This window comes from Cyprinodon tularosa, unplaced genomic scaffold, assembly GCF_016077235.1.
Source record: "Cyprinodon tularosa strain WSP-4 unplaced genomic scaffold, ASM1607723v1 ctg13, whole genome shotgun sequence".
NCBI classification, from domain to species: Eukaryota; Metazoa; Chordata; class Actinopteri; order Cyprinodontiformes; family Cyprinodontidae; genus Cyprinodon; species Cyprinodon tularosa.
In genome coordinates, this window is record NW_024038114.1 from 1,269,523 (window position 1) to 1,293,150 (window position 23,628).

At 36.2% G+C, this 23,628-nt stretch overlaps 2 protein-coding genes across 3 annotated transcripts; one reads left to right on the forward strand and one right to left on the reverse strand.

The window, feature by feature from the left end:
- Window positions 1-336: 336 nt before the first annotated feature.
- Window positions 337-6,597, reverse strand: ddah2 (dimethylarginine dimethylaminohydrolase 2). 2 transcript variants are annotated; one of them, XM_038277040.1, is made up of 5 exons: window positions 6,135-6,597; window positions 5,260-5,448; window positions 3,013-3,137; window positions 2,556-2,700; window positions 337-923 (listed from the first exon to the last, which is right to left on the reverse strand). In XM_038277040.1, exons 1-5 carry the CDS (start codon window positions 6,432-6,434, stop codon window positions 804-806), a joined length of 879 nt encoding a protein of 292 aa, XP_038132968.1. In that variant the 5' UTR covers window positions 6,435-6,597; the 3' UTR covers window positions 337-803. The 2 variants fall into 2 exon arrangements, with proteins under 2 accessions (XP_038132968.1, XP_038132970.1); XM_038277042.1 differs by having other exon boundaries at window positions 2,556-2,699; window positions 3,018-3,137; window positions 6,135-6,596.
- A 7,275-nt stretch (window positions 6,598-13,872) lies between these two features.
- Window positions 13,873-19,901, forward strand: LOC119778017 (prostate stem cell antigen-like). The gene is made up of 3 exons (XM_038277043.1): window positions 13,873-14,201; window positions 16,047-16,166; window positions 18,753-19,901. Exons 1-3 carry the CDS (start codon window positions 14,150-14,152, stop codon window positions 18,962-18,964), a joined length of 384 nt encoding a protein of 127 aa, XP_038132971.1. The 5' UTR covers window positions 13,873-14,149; the 3' UTR covers window positions 18,965-19,901.
- The last annotated feature ends 3,727 nt before the right edge of the window (window positions 19,902-23,628 follow it).

Here is a 23,628-nt window from a genome sequence, read left to right on the forward strand (position 1 = left end):
CCTAAAACCAGCATTCAAGTTGGCAATGCTTTATGTGCAAGACTTATGTTAAAAGTAACTTTAAATTTAACAAATGGAGCGGAAGACAAATGAGATGTTGTGGTTAAGAGCACGGTTCTTATGTCCTGGACCTTTTAGTAGTCTCCACTTCCACCCAGAATCAAACGTCTGAGTACCTCCACTATGCAGCCAGTTTCTCCTGCAGAGGAAATTAACTTGGGTTTGTTGGGGAAGAGGGATAAATGCAGTTAAGTTTCAAAAACTGTAGAGCAGATGACTTCTGGTCAATCACGCTGAATTGAAATCCCATCTATACAAAACAGACTTGGAGTCTGGTTAAAAGTGATAGTTAAATTTTATTTTCACAACTACAAATTTAAATTCTAGAAAGCTAAAACATCCTTTTTAATCAGCAGCTAGATGTTTTTAAAATACAACTTTAGACTAACATGGCTGAGGTTTATAATGGGTTTCTTACCGGGACAAATAGAAGGAAATCAAAAAAGTCAAACTTAAACATTTTCATGTAGGGCTAATAAAATGTTTAAACTTTAAATGATCAATGTTAACTTAATTTAGTTGCACTTAAGCTTCAGTTAGTTTTTTTCCCCCCAGTGGTTTAGGCCTGATTATGAATCTAACACCAAAAGTTTGAAAATTAATTTACAGAGTTTCTTAAAACATGTACCAAAAGTTTAAATGTTTTTACTGTAAAGAGTAGCCTGTAGAGGGAGAACTGCACCACAGTCAGAAGGCAACTTATGAGCCATGGGAATAAAAGCTCTGGGTTTTTAGGAGCATCTTCAGAAATATGTGTGCTTTCTGTTGATAAGGAGGCAGAACGAGGATAGAGATGCTCCTAGCTTGGACGCTTCGCTGCAGGCTGTGGGCAGGGGGGTGTAGTCCGGCAGCTTCTGGAAGGCCTGCAGAGAGCCGAAAGGAAATTTACTAAGCCATCACTGGCTAAAAGACAAGAGGAGAAAATTACCTCAACCCCTGGAAAGCAGAGCGGTTGAGATGAATCACTAGGCCTGACTATAACATCTGGACCTTTATTTGCCAAAAAAGTCAAACTTGTATTTTAAATCTCTGCTAAGTCTTGTCTTTACTTTGTTCAAATGGTCTTTGGGGCATGAGTAACCCTGTTAATTCATTAGACATGAAAAAGGTAATCTGACTTATTTAGGAAGGCAATGCTGTACATTTAATTTGCTCAAGTTCAACAAGTAGAGATTGTGAGACATTTCAATCATTCCTGATAATTTTATTAGCTGTAAGCCATTCACATTAAAATGGTAATATAAAAATGTACAGTTTTTGTGTATAAGGTAATGGAGACGAGTGCTAACTTTACAGCTAACTGGTGCACAGCCACATCACATTTGTTAAAGATGTTACTGTTACCCAGGGTACTGTTAATAACAGTTGGTAAAAACAGTCTTAATGGTGTTTTTAATTTACCAGGGCATGTAAAGGAATTAGACGTAATGTTCAGTTAACATAAAAAATTAAATTCAAATATCATTCTTTACAACTAACAATTATGATGAAACCAAACTTTTCCACTTGAGTTCTAGATAGAGCATGTCGACAGACAAAAACATTTTTTTTAATCTTGAATGCAAAATGTTTATATTTTTTTTTACAATTTTGATATAGATACTGCTCTAAGTGGTTTGCTCTATCAGTTAAAGGCATGTTTTAGAGTCTCTAAACTCCAGTTGACGATTATTCCACTAATCGATTAATCCAATTAATTGCTTCAGCCCTAACATATAGTGATTTATTTAATGTGTTTAGTTCTGTTTTTCTCTCCCAATCTGACTTCACTACAGAACCACTTGATTTTTTTATTCTTACGCTGTTCATTCTATGAAGTATTTTCACACACTGCACTCAATCTTGGTCTGACCTCTGTTTACATGATCTACTGCAGCACTAACTGAAGGTGTAATGGACAGCCATGCTGGCTTCAAGCCACCTGCATTGCTGGGTTTGCTGTCTGGCATTTAGATAATCAAGATTCTCTAGCAGGTTTTAGATCAGCCCAGAGTGGCGGTGATACCCTGTAGAGCAGATCTTGGTACCATTGAAGGTCCAGATAGATGTTACTGCTTTGACTATGGGCGTCAGAAAACCCTCTGAATAAGACGAGGGATAAAGCTGCTCAATGTGGTGAGTCCTGAGGCTCTGATTCCAGCCTCCTTGTGAATCTCCCCCAGACTCTAAGCATGACTTTGCTTCACAATCCTCACTAGAGTGAAGTTATCGCTGTTGCTTGTGAATATGTATCACCCTTTTCACTTCAACTGAACGTTACAGTTAACTGAAGAAACAATTGTTACTCTAATATCTATGATTAGAGTCACCCTTCTTGGATTTAAGTACTTGTACCTTATAATTTAATCTCTGTGATTTATGGTAGTTTCCCCTGATATATTTGGACAAACATTTGTAAAATTTAATCAGAATTGTTTAGCCTTTATTTATTGTTAGTACTGGAAAACAAAATCCAAATGTTTTTCCCTCTCTTTGTAGAAAAAAAAAGTACTCACAGAGATGCTGTCGGGACATTCCTCTGCAGGCCTGTGCAGCAGGAAGTCTCGTTTAGATGGGCCTTTAATGTAGATGCAGTTAGCAGCAGATTCTTCTGGGACGGTGAGCACTTCGTAGTGGTGATCAGTCAGCTGTTCCATCATCTGAAATCAAAACAGCAGGAGTTGCACACAGGAGAAAAAAAAACCCACGCCTAATAAAACAATACATTTAAGCCCATTACAAGATTATAACCTCACATTTACATCAAATTAAATATTTGTCATTTAAATGACAAAAATATAATTTGGACTCTGAACAAGCAGATTAACAGATTGATGTATTTGGCCATCTTTTCAAACCAAATATGTTGTTTCATTCACAAAGCAACACGTTACTAAACCCACAGAACAATCAAAGTGACAGAAATGCACCATATTGGAATAAACCCATCTGTATGTACCTAAGGGGAACAAACTCACTCTGAGGGTCTTCTTGGCACCGTCACTGTTACTGATGATGATGGTGTCCGGCCCGCCCATGGAGCAGAAATCCTTCAGTCGGGCTCCCCCACAGACAGGGACAGTGGACACAGCAAAGTCCTGGACAGATAGGGGTCAAGTAAACTCATGTCATCCCACTACAGGTACTTTAATTCAACATGAAAGCTACAAGTATGGGTGCTTTCACAATTCAAGCAAAATGTTTTCTTTTCAATAAATGGAACCGGTCCATCACAAACACTTCTGTTGTATCTTAACTAAAGAAAACTTTGTTCCTGAGCCTGGAGCCGACATGTTTAAAATACCTGCTTTTGCCCATTTTCCTCATCTTTATTGGTGTCGTTCCTTATTTCAAAATAGATTTAAAAAAAATCACTTGGTTAAAGGATTAGACATGAGAAAAAAATGGGGATGGACACAGGGATGAAGTAAAGAAGCAGACAGAAAAGAAGAACACAAAGAAAAATAAATAAAGAAGGATAAATAAGGAGAAGATAGGATTGGGTATGGAAAAATGATATATATATAAAAACGAGGAAAAAAAGTGTATAAGAATTGATAACAAATACAAGGGAGTAAGGAAACCACGTTCCTTCTACTTGATCACTTTGTAGACCCCGAATGACTAAAAATCAAATCAACCTTTTCTCATTTTTTCTAAAGTCTGTAGGAAACCTGGAACCAAATAGGGGATGTGTTTGGAGTCTGTTTATGTTCAATTCTATGGTAGTCAATAAAAGCTGGATTTCTTGTTGCGAGAAAAATAAAATAGTTTATAAAAAAAAAATAGATTAATAGTAAAACATGGATATTAGAAGCGGTAATATAGCCTGTGTCTGAACGTCTGCCCTAACCTGGTATAGAGCACCATATTATACAAGGTCATATTTTATATGACCTTCCAAGTTTCTAGTGGATGAAAAAGTAGTGGACACAAAATTTCCCACAATGCACCTTGAAAAGTAGTGTGCAACCATGGTTAGTAGACGAGCAGATATATCCCAAAATGCTTTGCAAGAGCTCTCCTCGCAAAGCATCACAGGATTTGTTTCGGGGTCGAAAGAGAACAAAGATGGCGCAGGCACCATGTGGGGGTGCCGGGGTCACTAACTAACAGGATGGGAAAATTAGTGATTATCTATTCGAATGGTCAGTTAACTAAGTTCACTCTATAGTCCCTGCTCTATATAGTAAGTGAGGGGATAGGGCCGACGTTCGGACACAGCCTTTGTGTGTTTGCTTCTTGTTATGGAAAAGGCAACAACAGTTTTCAGAGCTATTATTTAGTACTTTGGATGATAAAGCGATCAGATGCTAAGTAACCCTTGGCCTCAGATTTTTATCCAGATTTCTAGCAGCATTTAACAAAATAAGTTACAGAACTCGGGAAAGTGAGTCAAATTCCTCAGAAGCAAAAACCATATGAGCATGACACAAACGCTTCCTGTTCAGTCCTCCACCCCAAGTGCACAAACACCACCGCCTTCCACCCACACAGCATCCATCAAGCCATGTGTGTGAGCGAAGGAGTGAGATGCACTCTGCTCAAGTGGGGAAAATCAATGCTAATGGGTGGTTCTCATCAGACCTGAGGGAGTGTAGCGTGCAGTTCTTCATTATCCGAGGAAAGAGGCGACCTCATTCATCATGGCTCGCAGACAAGAATTCCCCAAAATGTAATAAAGCAAATGACCACCTGCTCAATTTGGCAGAGACTCTCTGTTTACAACTAGTCCTGGCACTGGGCCGGTCCTTACTGCACCGGACAAATATGGTAACAGAACACTTCTCACTGGCCGCAAAACTCTGCAAGTACTTTAAACTCTAGAAACTGTATGAAACAATGCATTGTATTCTGGAGCTTTCCCTGTTTCAGGCTAATCCTTTATTTACAGAGAAATCTGCTTCTGAGCATGACTCCAGATTGGTCAGGGGGGTAAAAAAGAGGGAAGTCTTAAAAAGGAGTAAACAGTAGAGATTAAAACATTTTGTCTAAGTATTCAGACCTGAAAATCCTTCACATTTAGACTTTTTAAAGATTTCTACATACCATGTTAGAACCCTGAGCACATCATTCTATAGTTGATCCTCTACTTTGCTCCAAGTTTGAGCCAGCTGCTCTTTAAGAACTCACTTGTTGGTCAAATCCTGTTTCATCCATGATTTACAGTCATCTGCTTTTACCAAATCCCTCTTTAACACGTCTCTCTTCTCTCCTTACCCTGAACGTGTCTGCCAGCACCTCGGCTCCTCTCCGGTTAGTGTGGGAGGAAATCCCGACGAAGAACTCTCTCCCTGTGAAGAGGACGTCGCTGCCCTCCAGCGTGGCCCCTCCAGAGTCCCCTAGTTCATCCCCCATCTCCACTATGGTCAGGTTGAGCTCTGACATCACTCTCCTGACTGCATCCACCTTAGGAGGAGGATAACAGATCCAGAAAACACATAGCTGTTAAAACTTCAAAGGTGTTGCAGTTCTTATGATCAACACTAGATGGCACTAAATACTACACATTGGTCCTTTAAAGTCAAAAAGGATTTTGTTTGTTTTTCTTTGAGACCCTATTCCTTAAACCATACCGAGTAAATCTAATTTAAATATTACTAGTGTGTTTAATATTAAGAAATGTAAATTAAAATAAACAGAAATACTTTTTATTAAATTAACCTTCTAAAGACATCAGTGGTTTTCAGCCCCGCTATAGGATTAATGCAAATTTATTGAACTCTATGATAAACAGTTACAGTTTTCAGGCTTCAAACACTTAACCTGGTTATTAAAAAAGATGGGTGGATCAATTAAGATGAAAAGAAACAGACAGAGAAGCGGTTAAATAGACTGATGGATAAAAAATTATGCATGGGCAGATAGCTAATTGATGGATAGAGCTTTTAAACAGGAAGTTTGCCTGCATAATACCAATAACTCTGCTTTGATTGATTAACCTATAAATAAAGAGAAAAACATGTCAGGGGGTTGAGTTTTTTCTGCCATCCATGTTTTGATAAATATTGAAGGCTTGGTTTTCCATCGCAATCTGGATAAACAGGAGATTAAGAGCATCACTGGAGGATTTTTTTTTTAGTCTGCTGGGTTACCTCGCTGCGTCTCTGCTGTTTGAACGGTCTGGTGATGAGCGCCGTGTCTCCCTGGATCACCGCCACATCCTCTATCCTCCAGCTCTCCGGCAGCTCGGGGTCAGGGGGGATCTCGATCAGCTGCAGGCCCACCTTCTGCCTCAGCGCTCCGGTCAGGCAGCCAAACTGACGCTGGGCTTTGGCCTGGTCCACCGTGACCTCCCCGTTCTCATGGCTGTCTCCAGCTGTTTTCCCAAAGGTCTCTGGGATGCCCCTGACCACAGCGTGGGTGAAACGGCCATAAGGGCACATGTTCGCCATGACTGCAGGGATTATTTGTGCTCTGTAGGGAAAGGAAAGTGTTTTTTGTTGGTTCTTTCCGTCCAGACCCAAGAAAGCAGCAGCGGGGATGCTTTAAGCAGGGATCTTCATCCTGGTTTGCTTCGTCTTTGATTATCTAAGAAAAGAAGAGGATACAATTTAAACCGAGTTCAGGAAACATAAAAAATGCATGTGTTGCTAAAGATTTGAAGAGTTTAAACAAAGGGGCAAACAAGCTGTCATTGTTTAGTGATGCACTGGAGGGGAATATCTGATAAGACAAGAATATACTGCAGCTTTTCTCAGATGTGGGACAATTGGCCTTTTATCATCTTTCCTGTAGGTCAGAGCAGCCCCCCCACAGAGAGCCTGCAGAGGGGGGTCTGGTTCCCCTCCAAACAGGATGTTTCCTTTAAAACCAAAGTAACAAGTCTGGAAATCTATTATGCACAAGAATGTTTAAGGTCAGAGCAACATCTCAGGCGTGCTTTTACATTAATTTATCATTATTTGAATTAACACTTTTGACCACACTTGCATTCATAAAAGTGACTTAATCTTTAGCATTTTTTCCTTTTTTATTAGGATTATAATCCCCTTTTTCTCTGTGTGTATCCTGCTGCAGTAATCAGTACAAACCTGAACCGCCCCAACTGTTCAACAGCCTTCCAAACACTTCTGATGCTTTTCCACATCTTTCCAAAACAAAAAGGAAAACCACAACTAAGTCAGGCAATAAACTAAACCGAAAACCCCACGCCTGCTTACCTCTTTAAAGTGTGTTTTAATACGTCCACCCGTGTTCTATTCCCAGTTAAATTTTATTTCCACGCCTGTTCTGCTCCCGTTACTCTCTGGATATTTTTTCTTTTTTTCTCTCTCTCTCTCTCTTCCCCGAGGAACCATAAAGTCAAGTCGGAAGTTGTTAAAGTGTTTGTTTCCGGTTAAGTTTTTCAAAATAAGATAGTGTGTTAGTAATTTGTGTAACTGTGCATACATACACTGATACAAAATAAAGGGAAAACACGAATAACACATCATATATCTGAATGCCTGAAATATTCTCATTGAAAATTTTGTTCTGTATAAAGTTGAATGTGCTGACAACAAAATCACTCAAACAAAAAACAAAACAATTTAAATCAGTCAGATTTATTAACAGATAAAAGCCTGTATTTGGATTCTGGGTTGGATTCTGGCAAATGCAAAGCAATACAGAGTTACCTGCAGAAACACTCCTTTATTCGGTGTGTCTTGCTAATTGCAAATTATTTCCACCTGTTGTCTATTACATTTGCACAACAGACTGTCAAATTGATAGTCAATTAGTTTTAAAGAAAGTTTGATTTCACAGAAGTTTGATTTGATTGAAGTTATATTGTATTGCATTAGGCAACTAACGATTATTTTGCATATCGATCAATCTGTCGATAATTTTTTAGATTAATACATTAATAATCGCATAGACAAAGATTCCTTAAAGAAGATTTTTTACTAAATTAAATCAGGTGTAACTAAAACTGGATAGCACATTGACAGACCAAAACATCTTGTTTATCTAAAATGCAATTTTTTTTATTTATTTGTTTTACAATTCTCATATTACTGATCTAAGTGGGTAGCTATGTCAGCTAAAGGCATGTGTTACAGTCTCTATACTCGAGTTAATGATTAATAAGTTACTAAATTAGTTGACGAATAATTCAATAAAAAAATTATATATATATATATATATATATATATATATATATATATATATATATATATATATATATATAATATTATATATATATTATATATATTTCCTTGCTTTTGATATATATACCTATATCTAAAGCCAGGAAAGAGACTATGCCCTGTCACCTTTATGATGAAATTATGTGGTTTTCCCTGAAAATCGACAAGCCCCACAAGTAATACGCCATTACTTCTTCATTGTTTCTTCATAAATTATGTTTTTGACTGTATAAAAAACAAGAAGTTGGGATGTTGTCAAAACCTTACACTCTCAAACCTGTTTTTAATTTGTGAAGTTTAATTTGAAAAGTTGCACCATGGGGAATCTAAAATGGAGGGCCATAGCCACTTGTAGCCTATAATCAGCCTCTGCTCTGCCTCAAAGTTTCTCTGACATTAAGTCAGACCAAATGTCCTGATTTCAGGTTGGTTAGTATTAGCAAACACATTTATTGGGCTGAAGGGCAGGATAATGAAAGAGGACTTTTTTTTTTTTTGTGTATATTACATAGGTCTACACAGAGATTACTGGATGAGGAGGAGCACTGATAAAGATCTTATAGCTTGATAGGTTGTGTTATCCTTTCTTTGTCCACGATATACTCGAAGTGGAAATAAAACAACATAAATATTTACATTGCAGTGAACAGCGAGATGGCCATTCTACTTTTATTTTGTAATGCCATGTTAAAAGACTTCCGGTTTGGTCGTATATTTAAAAGTTGCTTAACACCCCTGTGCCCCCCATCCCCCACCGTCCTGCCCAGACTCCATCAGCGTTGATTAGATGTTTCACAGACGCTGTTGTTTTAAATCCAGGTTCTTCCTAATTTGTCATAATCTACGGAAGAGGATTAGGGCCACTGAAAAAAAAAAGGTGGACTGATTTTTAAATTTTATTTCAGTATAATATGAGAATAAAGTCAGAATTCAGATTTTTTTTCTCAGAATTCTGACTTTAATCTCAGAATTCTGACTTTTTAAATGTAGATTGGCACCATGAAGGAAGATGGGAGTTGTTTGGGAGGGCCAGTAACATCATTGGTGGAAAATTACGGAATTAGGCAACTTTTTACGTGATGCTCTTTAATTAACGGAAGGGCAGAAGGTGATTAAAACAAGACAGCTAGTTTAGTCTTTAAAACAGACATGGCAACGACTTGATGCTAACATGTTTGTTAGCTGTCAGAATTCAGTCAGAATTGTGAGAATAAAGTCAGAATTGTGAGAATAAAGTCATAATTGTGAGAAAAAAAGTCAGAATTCTTACTTTAATCTCAGAGTTCTGACTTTAATCTCAGAGTTCAGACTTTTTTTTATCATATTATACTGAAATAAAATAAAAAAATCAGTTAACTTTTTTTTTTCCAGTGGCCCTAATCCTCTTCCATAATTACTCAGTAATAGATCCCATATAGTTATTTTTTTTCTTAAAGTGACATTTAACAAATGATAACTTAATACACTGTTATGCTAAACCAGCACAAATAACCGAGGTAGGTTTAACTCAGTTAAACCTACTTTATGTTTAAAATATGTATCTTAATTAAAAAAGAAAGAAACAATGTGATGAAAAATGTTATAGACACAGATTTTATCACTTTAAAACTACATTATACAAACAAAATAAAAACGATTTTAGTGAGTTTAAAGTTAACGTGTAGAAAAAATGACTAATGGAGATGTCATGGATTTATAAAACAAAGACTTAAGACGTCCTTCCATTTTGTAATGGAAAATTATTAAAAGCTTGGTCAAAATGACTGGACTCATTTCAGATTAAAACACAGACTTTCCAGAAATAGTCTAAAATAAAACATTAAGGAGGATCTGTGTTTCAAATATGGAAATAAAACAAAACGTAGTCTTGAATTAATAATATTCTAAATAAGCAGGAAAAAACACAAGAAATTATTTTGTTTTAAGTAAGTACAAGACAAACCTTACAAAATGAGACAAGAGACATAATAATATCACTCTAGAAATAAAAAATCAACTGATTTGCTAATTAAAATGTGACAAAGAAAAGAGAAAAATCAACAGAACTCATGCAGCAACTTTATTGCATAAGAAGTTCTAAACCATTAGATAAAAAAAAAGCAATATAAATTTCAGACTATTATTCTTTGATTTGTGTTAAGGCTGTTATTTCTTAAAAGCATGGTCTCTTTTCAAAATACAAGCTAAACAAGAGTTTAGCATTTTGGACTCCTCTTTATTAATCCCTGCTGCAGCCAAACTGGGTTTCCCTCCTTTTTTCAGACAACTGATTTGTGTTTTCAAAGATTAAGGACGCCTCTTAACGTCCCCTCCCTCTGTAATCCTAAATGACTGCCTCTATAAGCCCATGAGCTGTCTGTATATATTTTTAATTCATTATAAAAAGAAATGGTTTGCAATAAATCAGATAATTTTACATTTAAATTCATTTACGTTAGTTTAAATTCTTAAGCCTGTATCAATGGTATTGTTTATGCCCTGCCAAAATATAAACAATCATTTTCTAGAATTAGGGTCAAATGATGCAGCAATAGAGAGATAATGAGGTCACCTAATCTGCAACCAGAGAAATACTGACCATATTTGAACTTATCCAGTCATTTTTGTAGATTTAACCCGGGCAGTGATTTACTGGATATAATAGAGGGATGCACAATATTCTCTTTTTGTGTCGGGGCTGAGTTACTGCAACATGGGACAAATGCTTTGAGGCAGATTTGGAAAGCACACAGAAAATGTGATGTGGACTTAACAGAACGACAAACAGGATGGGACGCTCAGGCCACAGACAGGATTAAAGGATTCCATCTATCCTGATGCTTCAGAAAGGATGCAAATCATACGCAAAATCTGTTTAATTAATTAAAATAAGATATAGTATCATCATTTAAATCATTCAAGAACTTTGTTTCGCTCTAAAAAAAAACTCAAAATTATGAATAGTAGGTTCAATGTATTTATTGCTTGTAGAAGGATTTTCTTTAATTTTTTTTCGTTCTCATTTTTAAAAAGACTTATGAGTTGGAAAATATGATAAATAAGTTTTAATTACAACAATGAAACCATACAAACCCGCAACAAATTCTCAACAGTATCAGAACAAGCTGATTAGTTGTTGTTGGAGCCAAACCCAGCCCAAGGCATAAGTGAACTAAGCTGCTGCTTAGCTTCCTTTTTATGTAATCCATGTAATTATTACCTTTATACCTCTGGCTGTGTCTTTTTGGCTGCTGTCCTGATGGAGGGCAAACCTCCACCCTGACCTATAAACATTAGATTTGTGTTTTATTTATCCCCTCAACTCTCTCTATAGCTCCTCCATAGCAACCATGGACCTTTGGCCTGCTTCTCTAAATAAGGCATTGTGTCCATCCTGTTTGTTTAGGTGGACAGCCATGTAGGTTTGCATGATCAAACAGTGGTGAATATCATTTTACAACCCAACCATGCTCCAAATTTCTCCACAACTTCCTCTATCTAGTTTGTTTCTTGGTCTTTATTATGCTGTTTGCATACTAATCCTCTCAAACAACCCTGCGAGGCCTTAAGAGCCAAATGAATACTGAGATTAAATAACATACAGGTGGATTTTGAGATCTTTTAGATATACGTGATTATGTGTTAGGCTGGTGGGTTTAATTGGAAGTGGTCCCTTAAAAAAGTTTTCTGCTAAGGGCTTCAAACCATTTAGGATTGGCACTGTCTTTATTCTCGAAAGAATATATTTTTACTAGAATAAATGAACAGAAACCTTAAAATAAGTCTGTTTTCTGGATTTCTGTGCAATTAACCGACTGGAAAACAGCTTGTTGAGTCCAAGCTTTTGTTCGACTGTCTCCATCACAAGACTTCGGTCAGCAGACCATCCTGCCTGCTGGCCTCACGTCTCCCATTATGGCCTGAAGGATGATTCAGTTACAGCGGCTCACTGGGCCTCTGTCTATTCACAACATGCTGACTTTCTCTCATTATCTGCTGACACTCCCTGCTGACTTTACTGCTCCTACTTCCCTCTTTGCATATAAGCGCAGTGATGCTTTTCATTGTTTGTTTTTACCTCAGTCTTGACAAAAACTAATGAACTGAAACTGTGATATGGGCGAGGCTATCAATGGGCGAGGTTATTAATAAACTTTCCGCCATTTAAAATAAAACATCATTGATCCACACATTGATCCACTTCCTCTAGGAGTTAAATGTACATTTGCCCAAAAGTTTGCAGGCTCCCTTTCATTAGATTCCTGCATCTTTTTTTTTCTTTCTTTATTTCTTCCTTAATTGCACTGAGGCATTTTTCTTGCTTAATTTTTAAAAAGAAGTTGAGAATACGTGAGGTTTATGTTTAATAACAATTTTTAGACAATTTTTACAAATTTTTCATGTGTAAAAATGGGTGCAATTCTGAACAGATATTAAAACAATTACTAATCTGATATGGATAGATATTATGTTGCCTTATATAGGTATATTTTACCTTTAAACCTTTTACATTTTGTTAAGTAAGGGGAGTGTTAGCCTAGTGGTTACAGCCGTGCACTTGTGCTCTAAAAAGGTTGAAAGTACCTGGTTCGTTCCCCACACCATTAACCCTTGATTGCTCTCTAGGCGCCGCACAGTGGCAGCCCGCTGCTCCCCAAAGGGATGGGTTAAGATGCAGAAGTTAATTTCTCCATTTTGAGATCAATACATTTCAATTATTTAAAAAAGGGAAAAACCACAAAGAAAAAAATATGCATTGTATCTACATTTTTATAGTTTTTTAAAAATGGGTTGGAGATTCGTCTTTAGCTTCCTTTTCTTAAGCGCCTGTAAATAAATCCTGAGCAACTATAAACATGGCGATACAGAAAAGAACAAAATTAACAAAGAGCAGCTGTGAGTAACTGTAATCAGTATAAATCCATCTGTTCTGTAAAGAGAAAAGAAAGCATGTGAAACTGGCCATTACAAAAAAAAAAAGAACACTGTAACAAATTTCAGATTTCATAAAAAAATAATTTATAAAACCCATTAGAGGCTGCAGAATACTGGGTTTACCAGAAATAGATGTGTTTTTCATTAAACATCAATGTAAAAAATCAGAGATTTATCTTTCTATTATATCAAAATACAGTGAAAACACTGGAGATAGGTTTCAGTAGTAAAATTCCCTTATTCCAGGACCTATATAGACTGTGGTAGTGAAACATAAAATAAATTAAATATTTTTTCAACACTATTCAAATATTTTAAGACAAACTTTAACAACCAGAAATTATCCTGTCATATGAATCACCTTTAGCTGATCCTCTGCTGTATGGTCCTAAAATACCATTTGATATTAGTAGGGTCACTTCCTTTTAACTTTAATATTTTAATTGTGGCTTTGGGAGCAGCTCACGGAAATAAAGTTGGTAAGGATCTAATTACCGGTATTTAAAATCCAAATATCTGACCACAGCCTTTCTACTTTTTATCTTTAGTCACAGAAATGTTTTCTTTCTCTGTTTTTGTCAGGCCTGCTGATCTTGTTTATTAGTCCTTCCTCTTTTATCTTATTGTAAAATCATGTAGTCATTCTGATAAGGCTGTAACTGTTACAGCCTGCTAAGCTTCATGAAAACTATCCATACGGCCGGGATATAAATCTAATTCTTTACACGTGTTTTTCAGGATGTCAGCTGTTAGTAGTTATCTCTCTAAATCAAATTAGAAACTCCTTGGAGGAGACGCTCCCCATCACTGTCCTAAGAAGAAAAAGAGGACAAGAGTGAGGAGACGCTCAGGTGATCTGAAGACAGAATCACTGGAGGAATCATCTTTTATCAACCTAATAGGAATATAAAAAGAAGTCTGCAGAAGTAGATGGGGAATGTAATTAGGGAATGAGCAAGAGGACGTTTCAGATCAAGCTGCTCCAGAAATTTAGGATACAGAGAAAGGCTTCCATAGTGCTGCTCCTGTTGGAAAACTGAGCAGAGGGATTTTAAGGAAGGACCATGGCTCGTTTACAGATTCTTATTGGACTCCTTAGTTGTCTTCATTTGGCAGGTAGGAATTTCCCCTTCAGCATCTTGAAGTGTTTAGGAGATCCAGCAGCGGGTGTCACTGGAACTCAGCCTCTTCCTAAGAAATGGAAATCTAAAAACAATATATCTTTTAGATTCGTAGTGGAAAACAATCATGCACAGAGAAAATCAATAGTCTGTAATTGTTACTCTGCTTTTAGTTTACATTTAGTTTATGAACTGATTTAACAGTAACCAGAAGGACTGAATTTGGGTCTTTTAGTACAGTGGCTCAGATTTGCTCACAAGGGAGTTTTCACATTATCTGTCACTAAACCAACTGGTAAACATTCCAATCTAGACACTTAGGAGATTAAAATGAAATTACACATTTGCATGATAGAAATGTGTGTCGATTGAAACATCGATTTCTTGCATTCGCAGTTGGCAGTTATAACTGTAGACTGATTCTAAATTAACATGGTTAAAAAATCAAATAAACTACATGAAAAATACATTTTAGAAAATCTCTGAGCACCTCTGAAATCCCCCCCTCTCCACCCCCTACTGAATTAACCTTCAAATGGCTTATTATTTTATCCTTTTATTGAACTAGAGACCTTTATTTGCAGGGTTAACAAACATGGAATAAGACACAGAGAGAGGGGGAAGCATAAAGGACTGAGGCCTCCGTATTTAAGTCCTGCCAGTAACGCTGGGCCATGTGCTGCACCCTCATTGACTTAAATGTAAATATTTCACAGTTTTGAGGCTTTTATGATTGCTTTTATACCACGACAAGCCAACAGCACCAGGTTTATGGTCACAGGCTTCAGCTAAACCTTTCCACTGGTCTTTCTAGTTGTTGCCAGGAGCCCAGTTTGTAATGTACCGGTGTAGCCACACCTGTTTTTGTAGATATCCAAACTTTAGCTTTACATCTGCATCCATTTTAATGTGGTTTAATAATTTAAAATAGTTGACACTAACATCTCTTCTGAATTTCCTTAAATATCCTAGTTCTACATTTCAGTCTTCACATATTTTTCACCTTTATAATTTTCTCCATGTTTTTAAAGACATGTGGCACAAATCTGCTGTACAAAGTCTGCAGGTGCAAAATATGCAGCAAAAATTATTATTATTATTATTTGTTATTTCAGCATTTTATGATTATTTCCACAGTTTGTACATAAATAAATGACTTAAACAGAAAAAATATGACCTAAGAGTAGAGTTATGAAGTGAGAGAAGGAAGGGCATGGCATGTGAATAAAATAAATAAGAAATAAAACAAATGGAGAAAAACTTTGAGAAACTTTAAAGGAACTATAGAGTTCAGCTGATGTATTGTAAAGTACATTTTTTCATAATCTTTTAATCTCTAAATTTTTTACTTTTGCTAATACATTATTTTCAGTGTTGTATATCCTTACCCTTTAAATTACAATACACCAGAGAACAAAAACAATTAAAATGTTCTTATAAAAAATACATTTTTTAACCTTTTTTTCTTTGACACATTTTTTAAACAAAAAAGTAAACCGACATTGTTTAAACATAACATCCTGTCCACTAGGGGGAGCAATTAACCAGACCAATTGTTTGTAAATCAGTAAGTTAAATGTATCTGTAAAAAGTTAAAAGCCTGCAACAACAATTTGGGAAATGTGTATAATGTAGGATGCAAGAATATGATATTTTTGTGGTTTATATATTTTTTAATGGTTCTCGTTTCTGTTTGTTTTCAAAATTGTCTGTTTTGATCAAATACAGCACAAATGAATTTGAATAAATCTAAATCAATGTTAAAGGCACATAATCAGATAGTTCGGTTGCAGAAATGAAATAGATATCTAATGTTAGGCTGCACTTTATTTGTTCCCAGGCTGTTTGAAGTGTTACACCTGTGTGTTTCCTGCCATATCCCCCTTGGACTGCTTGAAGTTTCCTCTGGAATGTCCTGCAGGGCAGCGCTGCCTCTCCAGTGTGGCAACAGGAAGGCGAGGTCAGATCCAGATGTTTCTCTTTCTGCATCTGCATAGTTAATTATCCAAATGCTAAGATTCAAAACCTATCAAAATAAAAGTCTTGCTGTTCAGGGCAATTTATTGGAACAGGTTAAAAAAAAGGACTATTTATTTTGTTGAAATGGGTCCAAGAATCATACCACTCTTTAAGCACAAGACAGCATCAGAGCTTTCAGTCCTTCATTGGTTACATGTGATTTTTAATTTAAACTCATGTCCTTTTACCTGCTGTGGTGAGAATCAAATATTTCTGGTTCTGTCTGTGATTACGCAAAACAAAAGGGTGACTCAACGTTTTAGAACTCAGCACCGTTTCTCATCAGGCCGGCTGACAGCTCACTGAGAGATTTAATGTGATTAAATCATCTAAAAATAACCGCCTGAGATCTCTGGGAGTGGACAAGATATTGGCTCTGCTTCATCAGAGCTAAAAGGTCTCAAGCAAAGCTTGCAGTTTATACTAACAGACTCACACAGGTCCTAATAAATTGTCCTCGTTAAAGACTTTCAAAGATAAAATTTTATGTGAAGTACTTCGTTAAATAGATTTTTCTCATGCGATAGTTCATAGTTAGTGCCTTATGAGGTATTAGCTTGATGCAAAAAGACCTACAGTAAGAAAGAGATTTAATGTGCTTTCACCAGACATTACCAGGTTAAATAAGAGATTAAAATAACAAATTTAAACTTGTGAAAATAGATAGTGTAAAATACCAGATACCTAAAACTTTAAAGTATACTTTAGTAGATGATTAATGTCACACATAAAGGCAAAACATTTTCTCTGAATCAGAAAGATGACTCCTCCCTGCCTCAGCTGAAATGTTTAGGTTTTTGCACTATGAAGTTTTTCATATTTTGTCATATATCAAAGATGCTTCATTAGGACTTTAGGATAGACCAAGCTAGAAGGATGACAACACAGGAAAACATTTATTCCATTTACATCTAAATATATATGACACTAGTTAAGGTCCCCTCACTCAACTACATCTAAATAAAAGTTTCCTAATCTTAATGTAATCTACAAGTATAAATTCAGCTGGTCTGCAAAGGTTTCTGGAAAAAATTAGTAAAAAAAAATAAAAAAAATCACAAAGACAGAGGAGAAAAGTTGGGTCAGGGAGAATGTTTGGGAGAAGCTTCAATCCGTATACCATGCCCTGAACATCTTACAGAGCTCTGCTCAATCCATATGAAAAATGAATTAATATGGGACAACCACAGATCTACAAAGATATGGCAGCCCATTTAAAATGGCAGTCAAAACGAGGGGAACATTAATCAGACAAGCAGCCAGGAGGTTCATGAACTGGAGGAGCCAAGGGGATCCACGGCTCTTGTGGGAAAGTGTAATCAGAAACAGCAAAGTCTTTTAAAATTAATTTATTGACCAACATCTAAAATTACTGTCTGCTTACCAAGGGTGTAATGTGGGATAAAAGTTGGTGGGGATGCTTTAAGGATAGTGGCTGATGGACCTACAGCTAGTCAACCTGAACGCTTTCAATAAGGTTTATATTTTCCAAAAATGAGCTCAAACATATATTTATTGAATGCTTTCCTATTGTTGAGAACACAAGAGAACCACAGCAAACTGATATTTATAGTTACAGACAGATGCCTGCCCTTAGTGCATTATTTTATAAAGGGGTATAAAAACATTAATGTATAAAAAATGACGAATAACAGCCGATACCGATGCCAACATCAATTTATCATGCATCCCTAGAATGAACACAACTTCAATTCCATCCATCCATCCATGCATGGCTTCCCTTTAACCTGCATCAGTGATGATCCTCCTTCACAAGCAGCAAAATTTAATTTAGAAATGTGTCCCATATGTCATTAACAGCCAAAGTCTATATATTGAACCTTATATTTCAAAAATCATTTATACACAGATTTTTATTATTGGTGCTTTAATTCTTGTAGGTTTCTTATACTTTAATTTTCAGTCTGTGTCCTGTGAGTCTGGCTGTCTCTGGGTTGTTGGCACAGGAAAAAAACCCGGACTGAAAATGCTCTGAACACAGACAGCTGCACCCAAACCCAGTTACTGTTGGCTGAAGTAAATCAGTGGAAAGGAGGAAAAAAGCAGAAATTTATTGGTGGGGACTGTCCTCTCCGTGCCCAAAGTTGGTGGGGACATGTCCACACCAGTCCTTCAGAAAGTTACGCCATTACTGCCAACTAAAAAACTTTAAAACTGCATTTAACCACAAACAACCATCCAGTAAGGATATGTGGGAGTGGCATTATGCTCTGGGAATGCCTATCTTCAGACAGAGGAGGAAAGCTGAGCTAAAAACTCTATACATCTGTTCCTTTGCCTTTTATTAGTCCACTTATATTCATGTTAAGCACACATCATACAATATAAAGTGAAAAAATTTAGAAATTCTGGTATGGTATTGATCAAGTTCATGGAAAAAGAGTACAGAAAATCCTTGCTACTTGGTAATGAATCTGTACAGCTAAAGATTAATTATTAACCTTATTAACCATTTTCAGCACCTTCTCAGCTAATTCCTTGGTATCTGTCCTGTTTGCCTCAACAGGTGCTGTTCAGCTAACCATATATGAGAAGAGCTGTGCCGTACAGTCACAGTGTGGCCTGTCCGGCCAGAAGTACACCTCAGGGGTTTACTTTAACTATACCAATGACTGCTGCGACACGGACCTTTGCAACAGAGCCGAGTCCATTGCCGTCCTCAGCTGGAGGGGAGCGGCGCTCTGCCTGCTGTCTACTGTCACCCTGCTGCTGGCCTGAGGAGCTGAGCTTACCACAGATCCTCTACATTTTTTTATTACTTTGGAGTTGACTTTCAAAGATTTTAAAGGAAAAATTGGTTATAGTTCATCACAACATATGCAATTATGGCCAAAATGTTTTTTTAAGGTCCTCCAGAGGACATGAAAAAAGAGGAAATTTTTGTTTTTAAAAAGATAAAGTTCAGTATAAAAGAAAAAAAAAAAAACGATATTTTTGCAGTGTCACCCATCCTTGTGAGAGTAACAGCACAGTCAACGTTATTAACATAATGTAAGGATGGTTCCTTAATCCTCCTTTTTAGCTCCACTGCTTTTTTTTTTTTATTCTTCTACAATTTTTGCTCATACAAGCATCTATTGTACAATTAACACAACTTATAAATCTTTGAATTACTGAATATAACTAATATAAGAAAATATAGTAATATTTAAATCTAACTTTATTTTTCACAATTATTAAAACTTTTTAAAGCAAAGACAATCAGCAACGTCCTGCAGGTCATATGTTTTTGCTCATCAGCTGTCAAAGCTTGTTCAAAAATCTCCTAAAAGAAATAAGCAAACAAACTCAACAAATATAAGAAAACCTCCTACATAAAGATTCCTCAATCAGTTCAGTTTATTTTTAAAGCACCAATTCAAAACACATGTCATCTTATGGCACCTTACAGAGACAATTCAACCAGATCATACAGTCAGATTGGTTCAGCTGTTTTTCTATCTCAGGAAAACCAACAGATTGCACCAACTCATTGGTTGAATCCTAAGCTGCTCTCACTTGCAATAAAGTCACATTCACAGCTGTTGAAATGCGCCTTGATTAAAGGTGTGGAGGATATAAGCAAGATTGGGACAGCCTCTTCCCTTCAACGGAAAAGAGAGTAGTGGTTGCTAAGGCAACACCACGTATCTCTATTTATTCAATGGATTCCTGATAGGCCGAAAAAAGTCACCTGCAGCCATTTTGGTACTCCCCACTCTAATGGAGGCGCGCCATAAAAATGCTTGTAATGTAATGTTATTACCATTATCGAATTACCAAAAATTAATCGACACATGTATATTACATGTACATCATTAATCTAGCACTTTTGACACATCATAAGAGCATATTTGTGTGCGTGTGTAATATTCTTAATATCTGACTACAGTATTATTATGCACCATTAACACACTAATTTTGTTGTGATGGCTTTGAATATATTATATTACATGATTTATAGACTTCATACTGAATAGGCAACGTGATGTGCCAATTTTTTTTTACCATAAATTACATAAACCTACCTATGCTGAAACAGCAAGTGTGTGTCAAAGTGGTGGCTTTATCTTTAAGTCTTAAGCCCCCCTGAAAATGAGAACATTATCATTGTTAGATGCTGTAGCGCACGTATTGTCTACACTCCGGCCAGTCTAACTAGGGAGTACCAATATGGCGGCTGGTGACTTCACTGCAGTGGTCAACACATGTGTGAGGCTTTAGCTCTCTGGTGCGGGGTGATATAAAATACAACATTTTCCCCTTTCTTAAAACAAATGCATGCGGTCAGAAAAAACTATTTCAAAGAGGACCTTTCCTTTTGGAATTAATTATGTCTCTTTCTTATACCCAATTTGATATTTTTTGTCAGTGTGATGAACATGCAGCAAACCGATGGAACTTACATTTAAATGCACGTTTCCTCGACAGTCAAGCTGCTGTTACACCAAATTCCAGGAGGCCTGCCCTTATGCAGAATAGCTATTCCATTCAGCCTACCCACTACGTGGTTTGGGATGGCACTTAATGTGGCAGACCTTCTGCAGGAATGTGCAAACGGGGGGGTTAGTGCTTAGGGGCTGGTTTGGGATTGGGCAATTGACTGTTCAGCAATCCCTCACACAGAGCATACATGTTGCAACAGTGGAGAGAAAAACTCCCTTTTACTAGCAAGAAACCTACAACAGAACCAGGCTGTTACCACAAATTAGAAGCACAGAATATCTTTTAACAGCTTATGTTTGAGTTTGCATTACTACTTCACAATTTTTGTGTGTGTGTGTCCACGTGTGTGTGAACATTTCAATGAAGCAATCCTCTAAACAAAAAAGATTTCATATGTTTTATTATGAAGATTTTTTTTAAATTGTAACATTAATAAAAGTAAAAAACATTTTTCAACAGTGAGTTTGATTGTCTTCACTGGTTTGGTGCCCATGTGGTTGTTTTAATCCGTTGGACTTTCAAGTGCAGATGCTTTTTAACTTCATGATGCCAAAGCATTAAGACAACAATGGGGAAAAGCACAATGTCCACATGTGAAACAGAAACTAAAAAGAAGAAATCCAAAAACATTTTATGTCCCTACATTTGCTTTAAATATATATTAAAAAGTGAGAATTTCCTCAATACCTGGAGAAAAACACTTGAAATAATAAACAGTGAAATTATTCAGACTCGATCCCTTTAAAATTAGACCATATCAAAAAACAGATCAAATCCACAGCAGTTCAGTCAACTTAAAAATACAAATCTGTAATCCAACCTTTTTTAAAAAATTGTTTTATTTGAGTTAATTAACTAATGACTAATTCAATATAAACAAACTATGCATACAGGATTTTCTAATTGCACTTCGGTATTATTTTCAACACATTAAAAGAGCTTCACATCCATACAGCCTCTTGAAATGTGAACTTATATGGTGCCTTGAGGTCAACCTTAACTCTCTATTACTCATCCGAGCAAGATGTGTTAATAGCTCTGGATCCCTCCATTTCTATTTAGTTCAAGATTGTTTTACAAGTGAGATTTGTGAATCTTACATCCCCTTGGATGAGAATAAGGCTGGCAGTGGCATATAAATGACATGTTTTAGAACTCAATAAAAAGTTCTAACATACAAAAGAAAACTAGACTACCTTGTATTTTAGATGTAACAAAGACATATACTTGTTAAACTTACTTAATTTGATTTAACCGAAACATAAAGCCTACCTATTACAAATGTTGAACTTCACTACAAAAAAATGCAACAAAAAAAAAATACAATGTATATTCAGCAAAAAGGGGTGTACAGGATAGATTCCTGTACAATTTTAGTGGGACAAAATTTTTACTTGGTTTTTTTATTGGTTTATTTCTACTCAATATCCTGTTCATTGACAGCAACAAGGTGAGGTCTAGTTGAAAGCATAAGCAAACAATGCTGCTATATTTGGCTTTTTTAAGGGGGCTCCCCAGAATAATTACATTGCAACCATTATTTTTATACATTTTTTTTCTATTAATTATCCTCTGTTACTGAGATTATTCTGGCAAAAACAAAACAGGTTATGTCTTAGCTTTACAAGGAAGGAAACAAAAGTTTATTTAGACTATCCAGTATGCAATTCTGACATCCTGATAACCTTGAGAAAAAATGCCACCAATGCCAAAATGTTTATTTTTCTTTTTTACAGCCAGAAAAGCATATGATAGCTATCTAATCCTCCATTTGTTATGATGAGTGTAAAAATCTCAGCACTGTCCCTTGGAGCTACAGTTTAAAACTTGTCCAGGCCTAATTCCACCATTCCTTGATATGTCCTTTATTGCGCCTCATACAGGTGCAGTTATAAAGTTTTAATAATAGTGAAAGCAAAAAAGCTACCGAGTTGCTTTCATTTTTAAAATGTATTTTTATTAAACCTTCTCCTTTTTTAGTTTACAGAAGTCTTTATACTCACAGCCTCCCTTCTATTGATGTGATTATTAATAAGAGGCCTTCAAAGCGGATCACAAACACGCTCACTAATCTTAAATAATCCCTCACGCTTGCTTCAGGAGCGTAGGAAGGGGAAACCCGCGTCTATTGAAACGGTTTCCTGTTTAACTGTTTTCGGTGCTGCCTCAGTCTGTGCGGCTTTCCTCTCTGGCATGCACCATGATGAATACAGTATGAACTTTGTTTAAAATGCATAATGTATAACAGTAAAGAGCTTTGTTTTGTCCATAATAAAATCTGCAGGAAGCAGCTGTGATTAAACCTCAAAATGACTCCTTGGCAGGTAAACCTTTGCTGGTGTGAAAATATCCCTTCTCTAATTGAACATTGAAAAAGGTAATTCTAAATGAAAGGAAAGTTTAATCAGGAAGACAGCTTTGTGTCTGTTCAAATAATAATCCTCGAGAATATATAAAAGTGGAGAAGGGCAAAACATTGATGTGTATATGCTGAAGATGTGATCAAAACTAGAAAAACATTATTTTTTTCTTCTAGTGCTGAAGTAACAGAAATGAAAATGGCTGAAGAACAATTTTCTGTTGGAGACTTGAAATCTAGAAAGTTGAAGCAAGCTTGTTACTTACAGTTTTCTTTTAAAAAAGGAACCCAATTTGTTGAATTTTTTCCCCCTGCTGAATCTAAAAGCTGATATTGTTTTGTGACTTTTCTGAGGCAATTTTGATGTCCCGCAAAATATGATTAAACCATGTTTATCTGCATTTTACTTGCTTTTTTCTTTAGATTATGCACTATTTACCATAATGTTAACACGAAAGGAAAATATTAAACTCAAAAAGACTTAGATTTATGTTTAAATCCAAAGCTAAAAAGGTTACCCCCCAGAAGTAGCGTAGGATGTAATTTTTGGTGCATGTTGGGCACAGACGATTGATAAAACAGAAAAGATTTTAAGGCA